The sequence below is a fragment of the Zonotrichia leucophrys genome, chromosome 4A, assembly GCF_028769735.1.
Source record: "Zonotrichia leucophrys gambelii isolate GWCS_2022_RI chromosome 4A, RI_Zleu_2.0, whole genome shotgun sequence".
NCBI lineage: Eukaryota > Metazoa > Chordata > Aves > Passeriformes > Passerellidae > Zonotrichia > Zonotrichia leucophrys.
In genome coordinates, this window is record NC_088174.1 from 1,773,543 (window position 1) to 1,791,997 (window position 18,455).

Sequence of the window (18,455 nt, forward strand, 5' to 3'; positions counted from 1 at the left end):
AAAATGAGCCACATTTCACTGAACAGCTCAGTTCACTGGCTGATGGAGTGAGAAAATGCAAAAAGCTGGCTGTGTTTGTACAGTGAAACTGTGACAGCTGTGTGCACTGAGGAGTGCAGGGAAAATATCTGTATTTGTGTGCTCCTGGTGCTGCAGCTGGAAAACATGGAAGGAGGAGAGGACAGAAAAAATCCCAAAATCTGAGATGATGGTGGGACACAGAAACTGGCAGAACCAAACAGCCAGACCCTGGACAGAGCCCTCAGAGCACACCAGGTGACACAGGCAGGAAAATCCAAATGAAAGGGAAAATAAACATAAAGAAGAAAGAAAATAATCCTAAATCACATTTAGTGCAGCTTTTCCCTCAAATCAATGTCAATAACCGAAGGGTTCAGGGGCTGTGGCTCCCTGAGTGCCTTGCTGGCTCTCTCCATGATCCATGAGAGACCAGGGTGCCACATTAACCCAAACCCTGCCTTCCCTGGTCTCCAGGCCAGCCCCAGGTGATGTTTGTCCCCTCAATCCGTGCAGTGTCAGCCCTGCCCTCAGTGAGTGCAGTGATTCCCTCCTCTGCTCTGTCCCGTGCTGGATTGCATCCAGGCCATATGGATAACCCCCCTTGTGTATCCATATGCTGCAGGATGTGATGGAGGCTGCTGTGCCTGTGTCTGTGCCCTGTGCCTGGTTCTCTGCACAGCTGAGGTTGCATGTCCCCTCCTGCCTGGTGCAGCTGGGCTCACTCTCAACTCTTGCTTCTCTAGGTAAAACTCTGGGTCATGGTGCTTTTGGGAAGGTGGTGGAGGCGTCTGCTTTTGGCATTGATAAATCTTCAACCTGCAAAACAGTTGCCGTAAAAATGCTGAAAGGTACAAAAATCCCTCTGAGATCCTGCTCAGGGAGCTGGGGGCAGCCAGGGCACAGTGCCCAGCTGGCTGTGCCCTGCAGGGATGGGTTTCCATGTGGGATCAGCCATCCTGGGGGGATGGATGAAGGGGAGGATGACAGCAGCTCCGTGCTGACTGAGGCTTGCATCCCTCAAGGGAGAAGAGAGCAGCTTCCAGCTCTGTGGGGTGAGGAGGGAAACAGATTACAGAGTGTAATTACACCAGATAGCCCGAAATTGGAGCTGAGCCTTCCATCCCAGCCCAGCCAGATGTAGAACAGTTCAAGGGGCTGGAAAAAAAATCAGTGCCAGGGGAGTGAATTAGAGACATCTTGCTTGCAATTATTGAAATGAAGGGCAGCTTTGCTGTTGGGTGGAGGGAAGGAGGGAACCTGGAGCCTGTTCTTGCACCCAGGGAGGATCATCCACAGGGCTTGGGGCTGCTCCTCAGGGGGACTCCAAAGGCTCAGCCCATGCTGCCATGGCCTTCAGGCTCCATCCTGCTGCATGCCACCATTAACCCCTGCCATGCCACCAGCCAGTCACTGCTGCCACGGGACTTGGCTTCTGCTGCCAGCTGCCTCACCTGGTGCTCTGCTACTCCCATCCCTCTGAAATCACAAAAACACCCATTTGTCACCTCTCTGGAGCTCCTTCAGGTCTGGTCTCCTCTCTCTATTTTCCTCCTTCCGATCACATTCTCTCCTGCTGTTGTATCTTCAGTTCCATGCCCATTTCCAGATCCCTGACATCCCCTAGAAGTCCCTGATTCAGACATGTTCCCATCTCCATCAAAACATACTGCCCTGGACAGCTCTGGGGTTTCATTGCCTTCCATGCTGTGCTTCCCAGCTGATCCTCATGTCAGCTCTGCCCTGCCAGCACACATTCAGCAATATTTGGCAGATTCTCCATCGTTTTACACCTCCCTCCCCCGTGGAGGCAGCTCCCTCCTGCTCTGGTGTGCCCCTCCCCAGCTAACATGCCCATAATTCATCACTTTCATGAATAAAGCAGATTCTCTAGTGTCAGTTCATCCATCCAGGGAATTTAAAAGGCTGTGGGGATGCCTGCATTTCTGCCATCTCCATGCAGGATGCTCAGCTCTGTTCTGAATTGAAGCTAAAATTCAATGTGCAGAATTATCTGAAACACTTCTGAGCTGGCTGTGAGTTCCAGCACATGCCAGGGGAAATCAGGAGTGATACCACCCATGGACCCAGCAAACACTGCTGGCTGAAGGAATCTTGGAATAGCTCCATTTTTATGGCACAGTTTGGAGGAAGGTGATGGGGAATTCTACAGACAGATAAAGAGGTTACACCTGTCACACCAAATGATTTGTTATGTAACTGTTTCTTCAGATTTAAATCTTACATGATGCAAAGGCAAAGGAAACAGGCCAAAGCCTCTCCTGTTAGAATACATCATGGAAGTTTTGGAGACAAGGCTGGGAAGATAAAGCAGCACCTGAACAAACTTCTGGTCTGAGGGTGCCTGCCTTAAAATAATGTCAATGGCCAGCCAGGGGCCGGTCAGGTTCATGGCTCACACACAGATCTTACAAAATTAATTTCTTGGGTCAAAAAGATCTTGCAGGCCTGAGCTTCAGTCATGCTGTGTGTTCCCTGGACATTCTGGGACACAGCTCCCAGATCTGGATTCCTCCTGCCCTGCAGTGGAGCGTTCTGAGGTGCTGTAGCTGAGTCCTGCTGAAGTGCACAGCCCACAGAGAGGAAGGGACACCCTCTGTGTGCTGGGGGGGCTTGCAGGCTTGGCTTTGCTAAGCTTGCAAATGTGAGCCTGGCAAAGGCTCTGTGGGATCAGCTCTGGGGGAAGGAACCATAACCCTCCATAACCCACAGTGGGGAAAGGAAGAGCCACCAAAAGATAAAGTGTTATCCCACTTCATAAAGGTCAGCAGACAATGAAATGGATGAATTATTATCTCTGTGAGTCTGAAAGGCCAAGATACTGCAAGGAACCTGGGTGGGTTTTGTTTCAAAGGATAAACAGGATCTTGCTGTGTCCTGTTGAAAATATCCTGTTGTGTAAAGATGATTTTTTTCCTGTTTATCTTAAGCAGAATGTGCAACTACTAATGAATGCAAGGCTCTAATGTCTGAGCTGAAGATCCTCATTCATATAGGACATCACCTGAATGTGGTCAACCTGCTGGGAGCCTGCACCAAAGCTGGAGGTGAGGAGTCCTCAGGAAATCAGGAGCAAAAAAGAAAACATTTTCCGACACTTTGGGGTGTTTGGAAGTGCCTGTGGTGCAGTCAGTGCCAGTGCAGCCATTCCCAGCTCTCTGCTCACAGCAGAGCTCTGCTGCTCCTGCAGGATGGGGCCTCATCCAACCCAGGGCTCCTGAGCCTCTCCCACTGTGGTGTCACCTCTGTTCTCTCTGGAGGCACTGAGGGGAGGAGAACACTGCATTGAGGTGCCCAAGTCCTCCCCGTGGGCATTTCCAGGCTGCTTCTCCCTCTCCTTCCCTGCCTTGTCAGGAGGATGCACCAGGCTGAGCCCTTGGCTCCCTGAGCCTCCTCTCCAGGCAAACACAGCCAAAGCCTGGCACAGCCCTGGGTGCTCTCTTTGCCAGCATTTCACCCTCCCCAGGCAAACACAGCAGTTTCTGCTCTGTGTACAAAGCCTGGCACAGCCCTGGGTGCACCAGGAGCCGGGACTTGCACGGGGCTGAGCAGGACCTGCCCTGCACCACAAAGTCCCATAAATGCCAGACCTTTGTCACTAAAACATCCCTTCCCACAGTGCCACACAAAGCAGCCCTGCCTCTTCCTGGGCTTCAGCCTCAGGGGAGCAGCTCCTGAGGATGGCTCCTCACTGCTGACCCCCAAAATCTGCAAAACCTCCCCCAAAAACAGGTTTAGGTGATCCAAGGGCAAGGGAAACCCCAGAGTGAAAGAAATGAAGGGGGGAAATCAGGAGAGATGTGCACAGATCTCTCATCATCTGAGACCCCAAATTCACCAGTTTCCAACAGTGGTTGTTCAGTCATTGAGGGAAAAGGAAAATTTCAGTGAGGGAGATTTGGGAGGGTGCCAGGGAAGAAATCTTTCCTCCATCAAGGTGGTTGCAGTTCCTCAGGAAAGAGCAGCCAGCAGCCATGGACACTGCTGGGGTCTGCTGCTCCAGGAATTCACTGCAGAGCCCAAAGCTTGTGTGGGAGCAAGGGGCTCCAGCTGAGGGATTTAGGGTCAGATGCAGCAGCCAGGAGCCTCTGCTGGGGCCTGAGAGCAGAGGGGCTGGGACATGGCCATGCTGGGGACTCTCCTGGGCTCACAACTCCCTGAGGGGGCTCAGGACCCCCAGGAGGGCCCCAAGCAGAGCCTCAAACCAGCAGCAGGACCAGGGCTCAGTGGTTCTTACCCAAAGCAGCCCCAGAGTTCTGCTTGTTCAAGACACAGCTCAGGACTGATCAGAGGCTCTGACTGTCCCATTTCTGAGAAACTTTTTCTCCAGGAGTTCCTCCATTTCCCATTCTCTATCCTGCCCCGTCCTGGGTGGGAGGTGACCCTCCCTCCTCCCTGCCAGCTGTCTGGGCAAACCTTTGGGGGCAGAGTGTGGGGCAGAGGGTGCAGCAGGACCCACAGGGCAGGGAGCAGCCTCAGGCAGGCTCTGCTTTGTTCTCCTCTGAGCACTGCAAGTGCAGACTAAAGAAAAACAGCCTGCAGCTCCAGAGGCAGACACAGATCCCAGCTCCTGTGAAATTCCAGTGCTCTCCCTCCCCTGTTAGGCTTTATGTAACCGTGTATTCCTAATGGAGGCTGCTATTAAGTATGCACATACATTATTTTAACAAGGTATCAAATAACAGAATTTAACACTTTGCCGGGGTGTCTGATGTTCAGCAGTCAGAACTAATGCAGTGTGTGCTTTACAATGAGGGAACAAAATATGGGGAGGCCATGTCTAGGAATCGTTTCAAAGCCATGAATAAATCACTATGCAGAGCTTTAAAGCTGTTCTGGAATCTGCATTTCCTCCGGGCATCCATGAGGGACATTGGATTTTGGGTTCTTCAGAGCCAAATCTCTTGAGCAGGGCCAGATGCCAGCACTGAGCAGAGCTCTGGGGTCAGCACTGGAACCACTGGGATTTGGGGATTTGGTGTTTTTGCAGCCAGTGAAGGTTTTCAGGCTTGTTTCAGCTGCAGCAGAGGGGCTGGGGGGCCTGGAGAGCCCCAAGGTGTGCACTCAAGGTGCCCCAGGGCTGGGTGAGTGCAGAACCTGCAGGAATCCACAGGGGCTCAGTTCTCCCTGCAGTGATACCGCAGGTTTGAGCTTTTCTGTTTTTCACATTCTGTGTTGCTTTAGGGTGTGGGTCTGGGCTTCATGTTAGGGGATGGTGAACACAGAGCAGGGAGGCAAAACAATTCCTGCTCCAGCTGGGCACCAAGGACAAATGATCCAAATCTCAGCCCAAGAGCACAAACACCGTGGGCTGGAGAGAGAAAAACAAGGATGGGACTTCATGGGCTGGAGCTGTAATTAGACAATGAGCTCCAATATGCAAATGGAGCAGAACTGATCACAGTGAGAGACCCCATGAGCGGTCAAGGATTTTGGGACCATTTTGGTTCATCTTGGGTGCAGCCCTGGCTGGGCTCTTGTGCTGCCCAAGGTGCTTCCATTGAGGCCTTTTAATAAATCCCTACTTTATTCTCTAGCTCTGTCCAGCCTCTGTTCTAGGGCAGCCTTCCCAAGGCATCAGCAGGAATTCAGCATCTCCCAAAGGCTCCTCTGCCTGTCCCACACTGTCCCGGGGTCACTGCTCCCTCCTGGTGCCCTCCCTGGCAGTGTTGGACCTGGAGTGACTGCAGCCCTGCCCCTGCCCTGCCCTGAGGATGCAGGAATTCCAGCAGGAACCCTGCTGAGCTCCTTCCCCAAGGCCAAGGGCAGCTCTCAGCACTTCCCCTTTGAAGTGCAAACCCCTCAGTCTGAACCAGGGACCTTCTCCAGAGAAAAAGGTTCGGGAGATGAAAGTCTCGGTGTTTGGGGTTGATAATATTCCATGTTTATCCACATCCCAGTCCCATGGATTCACCCTGTCTTACATTTGATGATATAAAGGTCCAGAATGCAGCTTTTCCCTTCCCTAACATCTCACACTGCAATATAAAAGCATTTTAAGCAGCTCTTTAAAACCTGCATAATTGTGTAAAAGCAGCACTGACTCTACAGTGGTTTGTAGAGGAATAAGAAAAAAGTGAGAGCACTTTCCAGGTTTTCAGAAAAAGGCTTTCAGGGTTTCAGAAACTTCACTTTTCTCAGAAACTTTTTCTGTTTTTCCAGGCTTTGTCTATGGCCCTGCATACTTTGATTTCCTCTGGTGGCATCAGCTCCACCCAAAACAAACAATTGTGAAGCCAGCAGAGAAAATGAAAACTGCTCCATGTGCAGAGCAAACCAACCTCAACAGCCTCTGGGATTGTGTTGATCATCCTGAATTTTCCTTGTTTATAAATTAGGAATAAATACCAACTGTTACCATCCAGTGGGGAAAACTAAGAATGTGTTCCCTTCTCTCCACATCCCTACTGGATGTGTCACTCCTGTGTTTCCTCATTTCCTCATCTGTATAATAGAAATGCCATTTATTTTGAAGAGGATTTGGTAGGATAAATTAGAATTATGTGCTTTGCAGTGCTTCAAAACTCATTTGACTTTCACTTTTTTAGGTCCTTTAATGGTCATAGTGGAATATTGCAAATATGGAAATCTGTCCAACTATCTCAGAGGGAAAAGAGGAGATTTCATTGCATACAAGGTAAGAAAATGAGACTTTTTCTGTCACAAGGCAGGGAATCAACAACCACTGACAAAGCTGGATTTGCTCTGCACTGGCACAAGGCAATTGGGTATTTCTGTGGGCACTTTATTTCTCTCCACATTTCAATTTGTACAAGCAAGAAGAGGGATGTATTTTCCCTGCAGGATCTCACTGCTGTCCTCTCCTAGCATCTCCTAAAGAATGAGTTGCAAGTACCCAAACACTCCTGAGCCCTTGAAAGAGAGAACTCGGGAGATCCTTCCCAGCACAAGGGGGGCAACAAAATAGCAGTGAAAAACTGGCATTAAGTGAACTAGGAGAAAGTGAACCCTCCCAAAACACAAATCTGTTTGGGGGATTTTTGTTTCTAGGCCCCAGGTGAAAGCAGTTCATCCTTCCCCCATCTGCTCATTCCATCCTCTGTCCCTTCCTGTGCCAGCCCTGAAGTCTGTGCTGTAACACAGCCTGGATCATGGATATTCTACATCAAAACCAGCCCAGGGTTTGGTTCCCAGACAGCTCTGCATGCACACAACATCTGTGCCAGCACAGACTGGGCTGGGATGGGAGCAGGGCAGAAATCAGGGCTGGGAGGGATGGGACTGACTCCTTGTGAAAATCCAGTGTGGAACAGGCTCAGTGACCCCAGCCCTGCCAGAACTGCAGCCCCACCAGGGCTGTTTTCCCAGATGACTGCAGTATTATAATTATTATTATTATTGTTAAAGCTATTGTGTGCAGGCAGCAAAGTACGTGAGGGACTTTGTGTGAGTGAAGGAGCTTTTCCTGGTGCACTCCCTAAGAATTTCTTTCTCACCATTGTTGCCATGAGTTGAAGGCTGGCTGTGCCTCACTCTCCAGCACAGTGCCCATCATGCACCCACCTTGAGGGGATTTTTAGCATCCTGAGAGAGCAAGAGAATTTACAGTCTCTTTCTGCTCACCTCTCAGTCTCACCCAGCCAGCTTTCAGCTAACTCTGGTGTGGAATATTGCTATCAGTGAAAGGGGAATGATAAGTAGGAATAAGTAGGAAACCAGGCTTTATAATTTATAGTTAGAACTAATAAAGCCTGGTTTCCTATTTATTCCCACTTCAGGAAATATAATGTTCAAACATGCTCATCTTCAGAGGACCCTTTCTCCTTATGCCATTCTGTCACATATTTTGAATGCTCAAGCATTGCATCATACAGAGTTAAAAATTGGGTTTATGCCATTTCTAGTCCCAGGAAAACTCTGACCAAGCAGAGAAGAGTCTGGATGAGTCCAACAGTGACTTGACTGAACTCATCAAGAGGCGCCTCGAGAGTGTGGCCAGCACAGGCAGCTCTGCCAGCTCAGGATTCATTGAAGATAAGAGTTACAGTGACTCAGAAGATGATGAAGAAGGTAAAAGAACCCTACCTCATCCCAAATCTTTTATTGGAAAGACTTCTGTCACTTGGCTAGTGCCACACACACTGTCCCACACTTTACAAGCCCTTACATGGCTTGGCTTGTTCCTGAAATCCCAAATTCTCCCTCTTGCCTGTTCCCCACTCCAACTCTCTCACAAAAAGAGAGCTCTGCATTGTGTACAAAAGCTGCTCCTGTGGTGTGAGAGGAGAAACAGGAATGTTTTACCAGACTTGTGGGGTCACTCTGTCCCTGGGCTCTTGTCTATAAAGTTTCCCTCACTCCAGCCTGAGGTGTTGTTTCCCCATAGCTAAATGAGTGACTAATGGATGAGGGAACTTTGTTAATCTCTGATCTGTCTCTGGGTCATTGGTTGCTCTCCCAGAGCTGTAACCCTGCAGAGATCCCAGCACAGTGTGTGGGGCTGGGACCATCAGCCCTCAAGTGGCACCAGTGGCACCCAGCTCTGGAGCTGTGCCACATCTCTGCCACGTTTGTGCCACGTTTTTGCCATGTTTCTGATCTCTCCTAGATGCTGAGGATCTGTACAAGAGGCCCTTGACTCTGGAGGATCTGATTTGCTACAGCTTCCAGGTGGCAAAAGGCATGGAGTTCCTCGCCTCCCGAAAAGTGAGCTCATTAAAGTCTTCTTGCAGAGTATCTGATGTGAAGGAACCCAAACACACTCTTGACTCTGAGAAATCTGCTTTTTGCTCTTCTGTTAGAGTGCTGGAGATCACGTTAGCTCTGGTGGTTAAGCAGTAATTAGCACTGAAGGGGCTGTGGAAGAACATTCATCATGTTCTTGGCTGCAGGGATTGGCATCTGCAGCAGGAGGGTTTAGATAGAAGGAGTGAAGTTCTCAGAAACTGTGAGACAATTTGTGGAACTGCCTCATAAATAAACACAGAAAAGCTTGTAGAGAATGCTCCTTTTAGTGTGGTGAACAACACCACTACTGAAAAATGAGGAGGGAGTATCCAGTTATTCCTTTGGTTTGTCAGAGGTGTTGGGACTGTCAGCAAAGTCAGCACTGCTTGGATAAACAGGAAGCAGTTTGCAGCCTGTGGAAGAGCTTTTCAGGTAAATTCAGTGTAATCCACGGGCCAAAGTGTGCACACAACTGAGCCTCACTCACACACAGCCACCAGGGTGTTGGTTTTCCCAGCTTTTACAGAGATGGGGCAACTGAGAGGCACTTTAAAAGGTTTTATTCCATTATCAGTCTCAATGAATAGTGAGACACAAGAGATGTAAAACTCAATGCCATTCCATCAGCAGCCACCCTATTTCCTGGTTACAATACCTTAGAAATGTTTTTCAGCCCATTAGCTTTTGCCACACAATGCTGCTATTACTCCTAACACCAATCACCTCAATTTTACCCCATGTGGTCCTGCTACAATGCATCTTTCACAGTTCTAATTCTCTAAAATATCTGATCTTGTTGCAAGCCCATATTCTGAAACTTGTTGAAACTTGTTTCTAGTTCAATCTCTCTCTCAATGTTATCTCTATTCTATGGCTTTCCTAAGTTAGCACACCTTATCTCAGGGTTTGCATACAGATGTACAAGACTGTGTTGTGACGGTGTTCACAGGGGTCTCAGGTTGAGGGAAGAGATGAGGCTCTGACTCCATCTTTCAGAAGGCTGATTTATTATTTTATGATATATATTACATTAAAACTATACTAAAAGAATAGAAGAAAGGATTTCACCAGAAGGTTAGCTAAGAATAGAATCACAAAGAATGATAACAAAGGTTTGTGGCTCAGGCTCTGTATCCGAGCCAGCTGACTGTGATTGCCATTAATTAGAAACAACCACATGAGACCAATCACAGATGCACCTGTTGCATTCCATAGCAGCAGATAATCAATGTTTACATTTTGTTCCTGAGGCCTCTCAGCTTCTCAGGAGGAAAAATCTTAAGGAAAGGATTTTTCATAAAAGATGCCTGCAACACTGTGTGAGCTTTCTGTCAGGTTTTGAGAATTCTTTACAAACCCATTTCCCACACCAGGGCATCCCCCAGAAACCGTGAGCAGGGTTATCCCACCTCACACCCTCCTGCACCTGCACTGGCCAATGTAGCTGCAGCTGTTTTTTGGCCTGTCCAGAATTTCCCAAATAATGAGAAAATAGAGCTCCCTTCCTTGTTGTAACTGCAAAGTTATTTCAGACAGAACAATCAGAAAACTGACTCTAGTGTTGGTTTGTTCCCTGAGTTATTCTCCCTTTTGCACATCCCAGTGTATTTGGAGCAGATTCCCACTCATTCTCTGAGCTGCTCCCAGCGCAGTTCATTTCTTTCCCCTTCCCAAAGAATCTCTCCTGCCTCCAGCCGGAGCAGGAGCTCCTGCCCAGCCCCCTGTGACCCTGTGTCCCTCCCTGGCAGTGCATCCATCGGGACCTGGCAGCCAGGAACATCCTCCTGTCCGAGAACAACGTGGTCAAGATCTGCGACTTCGGCCTCGCCAGGGACATCTACAAAGACCCCGACTACGTACGGAAGGGAGATGTGAGTGCAAGAAGCTTCAGTGGTTCCCCTCAAGCTGGGCTTGGGCACATCAGTAACAGCAGATCTGGTAACTTCTTGTGTCTCTGGCTTTTAGGCACGGCTTCCCCTCAAGTGGATGGCTCCAGAAGCTATTTTTGACAAAATTTACACCACGCAGAGCGATGTGTGGTCTTTTGGAGTGCTGCTGTGGGAAATATTTTCTCTAGGTAAGAATGGTTTCAAACCCTTTTTTTTTCCCCTAATTAATGGCTGCTTAGCTAAGAAAAGCTTTTAACAAAAGGTGATCATATGGGGCAGTGCTTCTGTCTCATTGGGATGAGTGCACAGTGCAAAGCAGGTGTAAAATAAAGCAAATTTCAATGAGAACTCCACCTGACAAAGGACATGAAAACACTGGGAAGGGGGATCAAAAATCCAAAATCCTGAACCTAACATTTGTACCCACTGAAAGCAACAGAGCCCAGAGATAAAATGCAATCCTCTGCTGCTGGGAGGAGTGGGAGGTTTCTTGGAGAACAATGAAGAAATTTCCCATCAAACCCCACCTGCTTCAGGGAACCCCTCAGCTGCAGGGTCACCCTGCTGTGGGCACAGTGGCTCAGCCCATGCAGCATGAACCCACGTGGTATTTTATCCCAGCTTGACCATCCACCCCACAAAATCTAAGATTTTCTAGGTAAGAAAAATCTCCTGGCAGCAGCAGCTGTTGGTTGGTGCAGGAGCAGTGCTGGGCTCAGCCTAAGCCCTTTTGGCAGCAGACCAAGGGTAGAACGTGGGCTCTTGTGGCTGCAGCATTTGCAAGCCACAACATTTCTAAAAGAATAATAATGATGTTCTTTATGTAGTTGAGATGTCATCCCAGGATGCTGTGAGAAATCTCAGCCTCTCTGAGCTCTGGTTTCTGTCCAGCAGATAAAGCTGTGAGACCAACACAAGCAGCCCTACAGACACTTGGACTGTGCTGCTCTCAGATTCTCCTTGCAGAGGGGCAACATTTGTTTTCCTGAGGGAATTTAGGAATGTCAGCTCTGGCTTTTTAATCAGCATTTGCAGACAAAAGAAAACAAGAAGCATTGTCAACTTAAGCTGCTGGATTTTAAAGCAAACTCTAATCTGCTTCTATCTTTGGTTCATGGATCAGTTGAAATTAATGATTGGGCTCAAGATGCCAAGTGCAAATGCAAAGTCTGGAGCTGTTTCTATCCTAATCTTTACTTAGGGCTGGCTGCAAAATCATAACCTGCTCTCAGTCCAAGTCTTTGATTTGGACTTTCCCTGCTCCACATCTGCACACCCAGCAGAAAGTTCACACTTGAGTGGTTGAAACAAGTGGCAGCTGCTGCTTTCCCTGGGGCTCAGCCCTGGTTTTTGGGTGTTGTTATTTTGGGGTGAGCCCTCCATGGCTCTGTAACAGCATCACCTACTGCAGGTGGAGAAGCAGCAGAGAAAGGCAAAGCTCCAGAAGCACCAGGAGTGCCCTGGTTTTATCAGATTATTCAGGAAGATGCTTTAGCATCAGCATCCAGAGACACTCAGGGACAGGCTCTCCACTGGGAACCAAAGGGATGGAATGCTGATGAATCCAAGGGGCACTGCAGGAACAAACTTTGTATCACTCCCAAAGGTCCTGACAGAATTTAACAGATGGCCTTTAATACCGAACACTAATACAAATTAAAATCCAGTCAGTGAAATTCACCTCTATTTTAATCTATTTTTAAAAAAACTTGTTATCTGGGTTCTTTTAGCCCCTTTCTTGGCACTGTCCCCTTCTGAATTTGGCAGCTCCCATTTGGCTCCAGGGGCTGCCACCCGTGCAGCAGCCCCTGCCCTGCCTGTGACGTAGATCACAAACTGCTTTTGCACTTGGTGGCACAGGCTCAAAACCAGTCATTTTCTCTGAGAGGGTTTTTCATCCAGCTCATCCAGGCATGCCTGTGGTTTGGCACTGCTCACATCTGCAGCTCAAATGATAAATATTTAATTAAGGATTTGTGTCACTGATTGAATTCTGTCATATAAAAGTTTTACAGATCATTGAGAGCCATGAGATGGAAGTTATTTGTCGTTGCCACAGGGTGTGTTTTGGCTCCCATTTACAGCTGCTGCTCTCACTGGGTCCCACAGGCTGAGCACCCTCTAAAAAAGGGAAAAATACTGATTGGGAAAATGCAGAGTGTAGTTTGAGTTGTGAAGGACAATAGGCTGACTGCAGAAAGGCTGCATCTGCTTTGGTGATACACAGGGAAATCAGGACTTGAGGGAATATTAATTTCCATCTGGGGCTGAGTTTGCAATGAGCTTTAAATTATTCCAATGGGGTCAGCACACCTCGTGTCAGGTGGTGCCAGCAGTGTTTAACACATCCTGAAATCACTAATGGTACAGAATGTCAGTGTCTCCTGGAATTTCAATGTGCACTGTTCCAAAAGCAATCAGAGATAATTATGTAAACAAGCAGTGCCTGGTAGTAACATCAGCATCTCATTATCCCACTAAAATAAAACCAAGATCAAAAGAGGGCTCCCATATCCAATGCATGCCACATCTTTGAGCATTTTGAAGGAGATTTCCCCTAAGGAAAACATCATGTGTAGGCCTTACACCATATGTTCCAGCCTACATTTCTCCCAAGCTGTCTCAGCATTCCAAATCCAAGTTATCAGACTGATCCCATAGTCCAGATAAAGACAGTGCTGAGTGGAAGTGGGAAAGGGAGAGTTCCTTGCTTTTATGATCTGAGCTGCCTCCAGCTGGTAGGAGGCCAGCACTGGCCAAAATATAAATTACTAAAAGATCCTGCAGTCAAAAATTAATCATAGACTCATGGAATGTTCAGGGGTTGGAAGGAATCTTCAAGATGATCTATTCCCAACCCCTCCTGCCATGAACAGGACACCCCCTGCTAAACCAGGCTGCTCAAAGCTTTATCCAGCCTGGTTTGGAACACTGCCAGGGTTGGGGCATCCACAACCCCCCTGGGCATCACCACCCCTCAGTAAAATATTTCATCCTAACATTTAAGCTAACTGTCCCTCCTTTCAGTTTGTCCCTACTCCCTGTCCTATCACTGTTATCCTTTGCCTTCCCTGTATTTGCTCTCACCAACATCTTGCAGTTGATCTGATCTGTGATGAAACCAAAGAGAGAGAGCTCACATTGTGAGAGCAAGTGGGATTCTCCATCCATGAGATGAGCAGATAATTCCCAAGTTATTCTGAGCATGACAGGCCAAAGGCAAGACTGGGAAGGAAAATCTGGGTATAAAGCAGAATTGGTGCTGCCTCTTTCCAGCTTACATAACTCCAGGAAGCGCTGTCAGTCCTGTGCCCTGGTACTTGCACATCCATGGAATTCAGAAGTGCTGAATAGATAAGGATTCCTGGATGTCCTGGGAGCCCATTTGAGCTGAGATTCCTCCTCAGGCAGTGCTGGGCTCTCAGCTCCCCAGTGCAGTCAGGTTCACAGAGGAGAACAATTCTGGAGCAGCCACATTTTGGCCCCTTCTTCACTGCTTTATCCCAAAGATTTCTGCTGCTCTCGTTGTGCCCCCAAGTGCACAGCACATGATGGTGTTTGCAGGAAATATGCAGGAATGTTATAGCCAGTAAATCATACACAGATTCCTCCAGGGCTGGAAACAGATTCCATTCAATCTCCCATGTTAAGACTTGATGAAATTGTTTCCAAATTCATCATCCAGCCTCTGGGATGCCAAAATGTCCAAGCAAGGGTTGTGCTGCACAGGAAGCATTGGCTTAGGGGGGAGGAAGAGAGGGAAGTTACAAATCTTTTCATTTTATCCACTGCAGGTTCAGTAGCATTTTAAATCTCAGCTTAGACTTCTGAATTTTACCTGTGAGCTCTGGATTACTCAGATGCCAGAGCACTCTCCCAAACTTTTGTGGGAGTTAACACAAAGCTCCTTCACAGCTTTCAACCTCCACAAAACAATTCCAGTTGCCACGAGCTGTCCTGCCAGGGTTCAGCCAGCACTTGAGTGGCACTCAAGGTAAACAGAGTCAGGAAAGAAAACAAGGCTGGAAGGGTGGAAGGTCACTGTCAAGGGAGCCTTCCCTGGAGGATAATGCATCTCCAGTAGCTGGTGAACCAGGAGAGGAGCAACTCCACTCATGGGATTGAACCAAGGTTCTCGTGGTCCTTGGCAGGGGCCAGGTGCCCACAGGGGCTCTGAGGCCATGAAGGATGAGCAGGAATTGCTCACTCTGTGTGTGTATCCTCTCAGGGCAGGATACTGCCAAGGTAACAGCTTGGAAAGCACCAAGGAATCCATTGAATGAGCTGGAACTTTTCTACCACTGACCAAGAGATACTTTAGTCTTAAACTGATCAAGTTTATTTCTCCTCTGCCCTATTTTACCTTGGTATCACAAAAGTGAGGAGTGGTATCACAAAAGCAGAGGAGACAGTGTGATTGAAATCTCTGAAGGGACAGAGTGAATCTGTGAGGTTTCCAAACAAAAAATGCAGATTGTGAGTGACTGCAACTCCTTCTTCACTCGAGCTCGTGTTACTGCCAGCCTCTGGGTGACATCCAATGCTCAGCAGAGATGCCCTGGGCTGGGACACAGACTGTGCCACCCTGAAGCCCTGTCCTTTCTCCCCCCAGGTGCCTCTCCATACCCTGGGGTGCAGATAGATGAGGATTTCTGCCGGCGCCTCAAGGAGGGGACCCGGATGAGATCTCCAGAATATTCCACTCCTGAAGTGTAAGAGCTGCTGGGAGCTGCTGGGAGCTGTACACCTCACAAAAGGGATTGTGGGGCAGTGGGGAGGGGGAGGAGAGCACAGCTGGGTATTTTATGTTCAGTAAAGCTGTGATTGAGCATATTTTAGGTGTCTGACAGCACAGATTAGTGCTAAGGACGGCCCAAGTCAGCCTGACCTTTGCCAACAAGAAGATGATCAGATACCCCATGTCAGCTGTAGTTCATGGAGCTACTCATGTGGTACTACATGGAGCTACTCATGTGTACTACACTACTCATGTAGTTCATGGAGCTCAGACTTCAGGTTCTGTGACAGAAACCCAGTACCCATAACCAGGAGTTAGTTCAGCAGCATCAGCAGGGCCCAGCAGCCAGGCTCTAAGTTAGGTGAAAACCAAAATCCTGCAGGCTCAGGAATATGGAAGCAAAAAGCATCCCACATGGAAACTAAACCCGAATTTCAGCATGGGGAGATCTGAACCCCTCTCAATCCAAAGACCCACCCAGCCAAGCAGCAGTGGAATGGATGAGTTTGGAAGCAAAGCTCTCATCCTCTCCCATTCCTAACCCCTGTGTTCTCCTGCAGCTACCAGACCATGCTGGACTGCTGGCACGGGGTGCCCACAGAGAGGCCGACGTTCACCGAGCTGGTGGAGCGCCTGGGGGATCTCCTGCAGGCCAATGTGCAGCAGGTACTGCAGGAAATGTGCAGTTGGGGTGTGCATGGGCAAGGTTATTAAACACCGCTATGAGATTTCACCTCCTTGCACAGCTCACTAGGAAAATCCCTGCTGGGATGAGTAAAGACAATGTTAACTACTCAAATGTTAACTTTATTTCTGATTTTCTTCACTTCCTGAACTTTGTCTCTCATTTCCAAGTTTATGTTCACCAGTGCTCTTGGGAGCTTTGCAATTATGCAGTTTAAAGCACAGAAAATCAGGTATATAATGATTAATTTCATAATGGTTAAACCAGTTGTTTTCTTCTTCAGTAAAAACAACCAGATCAGTTATGCAATTGTCAATTTAATTGAAGAAGAAATCAAATACTCTCCTCCAGCTCCTTCCTGTTTGTAAACAAATTTAGTGGAGCTGAGTTGAAGAGGGCCCAGTCTGCAATATGAAGAGCTTGAGAGTTTGATTCTATAACCAAAGTAAATTGAGGAGACATAAAAATCATGATAAGGGAATAGGGCACTTAACTGCTTCTCAAAATTAAAAACAAAAAGAAGCACAGGGAAATTTGGACAAATAGTTTCAGGAGCTGAAGGCAGAGTCATTCCTGAGGATTGCTGCAGGGGGTAATGACAATGCAGAGCTCATTACCATGTGCAGCAGCAATTCCTGGGAAGGACAAGAAATTCAATCCTTTCAGGCTCCCATTTCAGGCCTGGCTCTTCCCAAGCTCCTGAAGTTGAACAAAACCAAGCAGTGCATGGGCCATTGCTTCTGACCTGGGCTGGAATCTCCCAGCCCATGTTCAGCCATCCCACATCACAGGGTTCCCAGAGTGCCCCAGTTCCCTCCCAAAGCCTCCTGCACAGTCATTCTTGGATGAAGTGTGCATTCTACTTCCATAACTTCCACAGGGTGTGAGAAACATGATAATCACCTTGAACAAACATCACAGTTAAGTTAAAACCCAATTTAGTCCTTTCTCATCACAAAACTCTATAGGATACAATAACCTCTCACATCTGAGAAGCAGCACAAAATGAACTTTACCAGCTTTGTGCTCTTTTCTGTTTTTAATTTCACAGGATGGCAAAGACTACATTCCACTGAACATCACCTTGTGTCCTGATGGAGAATCCAACTCCAAAACCTGCCCTGTGGAAGAAAACCTGAATAATGGAGTGAATCGCTGGAGTGCAGTAGAAACTGGGTGAGAAAAGCAGACACAGGGTGGGGGGGAAAGAAACAATTCCCTGTCTGGTGTCCTCCCTTGGTATGGCTGGTGAAAGAGCCAGACAGGTTTGTCAGGGTGTTGGTTATTAGACACAAGAGGTGACAAAAGAGAAGTGGTCCAGGACACTGGGCTGTGTGAGGAGGAAACTGAGCTGCAGCTGGTGCAGAACCTGCCTGGGCTTTGTGCTGACCCCTTGACTTTGCTGCTTTCAGAAACAACAGCAAGAAGAGACCCCTGAGTGTGAAGACGTTTGATGAGGTGCCAGTGGAAAAGGAGAAAGTGATGCATGAGGTAAGAGAGGTGACTGCATCCTTCCCCAGCAGGTTCACAGATCACCAGAAACTCTCATTAGAGCTTTTGGAATAATTTGGTAGGAGAGAACTTTAAATCAGGCAGAGGATTTGGCTCTGGCACCTCACACCCAGGGCTGTGTGACAACAAACAGGGACCTGCATTTCTCCTAACAAATAATTTAAGGAGCAGCTCACATGTGATTGCCCTGGCTTTGATCAGGCTAAGGAGCTTTATATTCAAGACATATTTCAAGATGTTTTTCCACCATAAGAAAGTGGCAGCTCATTGAAATGAAGCTCTTGGAGGGAAATGTGTCCAGAACACATCCTGGCTGGCCAAGACAGCCAATCACTTGGTGGGGGTGAAGGTGTTCAGTTCTGGGTAGACAAGAACAGGATTCAAGATCCTGGTCTTGATTCACACAAAGGGCTTAACCCTGGGTTTTCCTCAATGCAAGTGAATGTATTTATTGCCAGTTTAATGCCATTGCAGGGTGGGACAATGTTAAAGGGTTTAATTTTGCTCCAGGGGAAAGCAAAGGCTTGTTTTGTTCCAGAATGAGGGTTCTGCTTGTTGGCTTCCTCTGAAGTTATGGGTGGGATTTTCTTATTTTAAAAATCCCCAAGAACAACTCCTGAATTCCCTCTGTGGTGCAGGCAGCCCCTGGCTGCAGCTCCGTGTGCTGCCTCAATGGCACCTTCTGTGTCCCTAAGGAGGACGGGGACATTTCTGCAATGCACAGATGCTCCAGGGGGAGCAAAGTTTATGGAGAAGGCCTGGATCCCTCAGGAATCCTCCTGGCACAGGAAAGCTCCAGCTGAGGGTCCCTCTTGGACAGAGCCATTCCTCAGAGCAGCTCCTTGGGAAGGCTCAAGTCTGCAGCTCCAGCTTGTCCTGGAAATATCTCATGTCCTTGCCCAAC

The 18,455-nt window shown here is 48.1% G+C and overlaps 1 protein-coding gene across 2 annotated transcripts in view; it reads left to right on the forward strand.

The window, feature by feature from the left end:
- LOC135447866 (vascular endothelial growth factor receptor kdr-like) overlaps window positions 1-18,455 on the forward strand; it is a 132,329-nt gene that overhangs the window by 97,959 nt on the left and 15,915 nt on the right. The window contains exons 18-28 of one of the 2 annotated variants that reach the window (XM_064713032.1): window positions 765-869; window positions 2,970-3,086; window positions 6,588-6,676; window positions 7,905-8,070; window positions 8,609-8,706; window positions 10,476-10,598; window positions 10,693-10,804; window positions 15,229-15,328; window positions 15,915-16,020; window positions 17,091-17,215; window positions 17,452-17,530. In XM_064713032.1, coding sequence (XP_064569102.1) covers window positions 765-869; window positions 2,970-3,086; window positions 6,588-6,676; window positions 7,905-8,070; window positions 8,609-8,706; window positions 10,476-10,598; window positions 10,693-10,804; window positions 15,229-15,328; window positions 15,915-16,020; window positions 17,091-17,215; window positions 17,452-17,530 — 1,220 coding nt within the window. The remainder of the gene's footprint in view (window positions 1-764; window positions 870-2,969; window positions 3,087-6,587; window positions 6,677-7,904; window positions 8,071-8,608; window positions 8,707-10,475; window positions 10,599-10,692; window positions 10,805-15,228; window positions 15,329-15,914; window positions 16,021-17,090; window positions 17,216-17,451; window positions 17,531-18,455) is intronic. The other variant, XM_064713033.1, reaches the window with a different exon arrangement.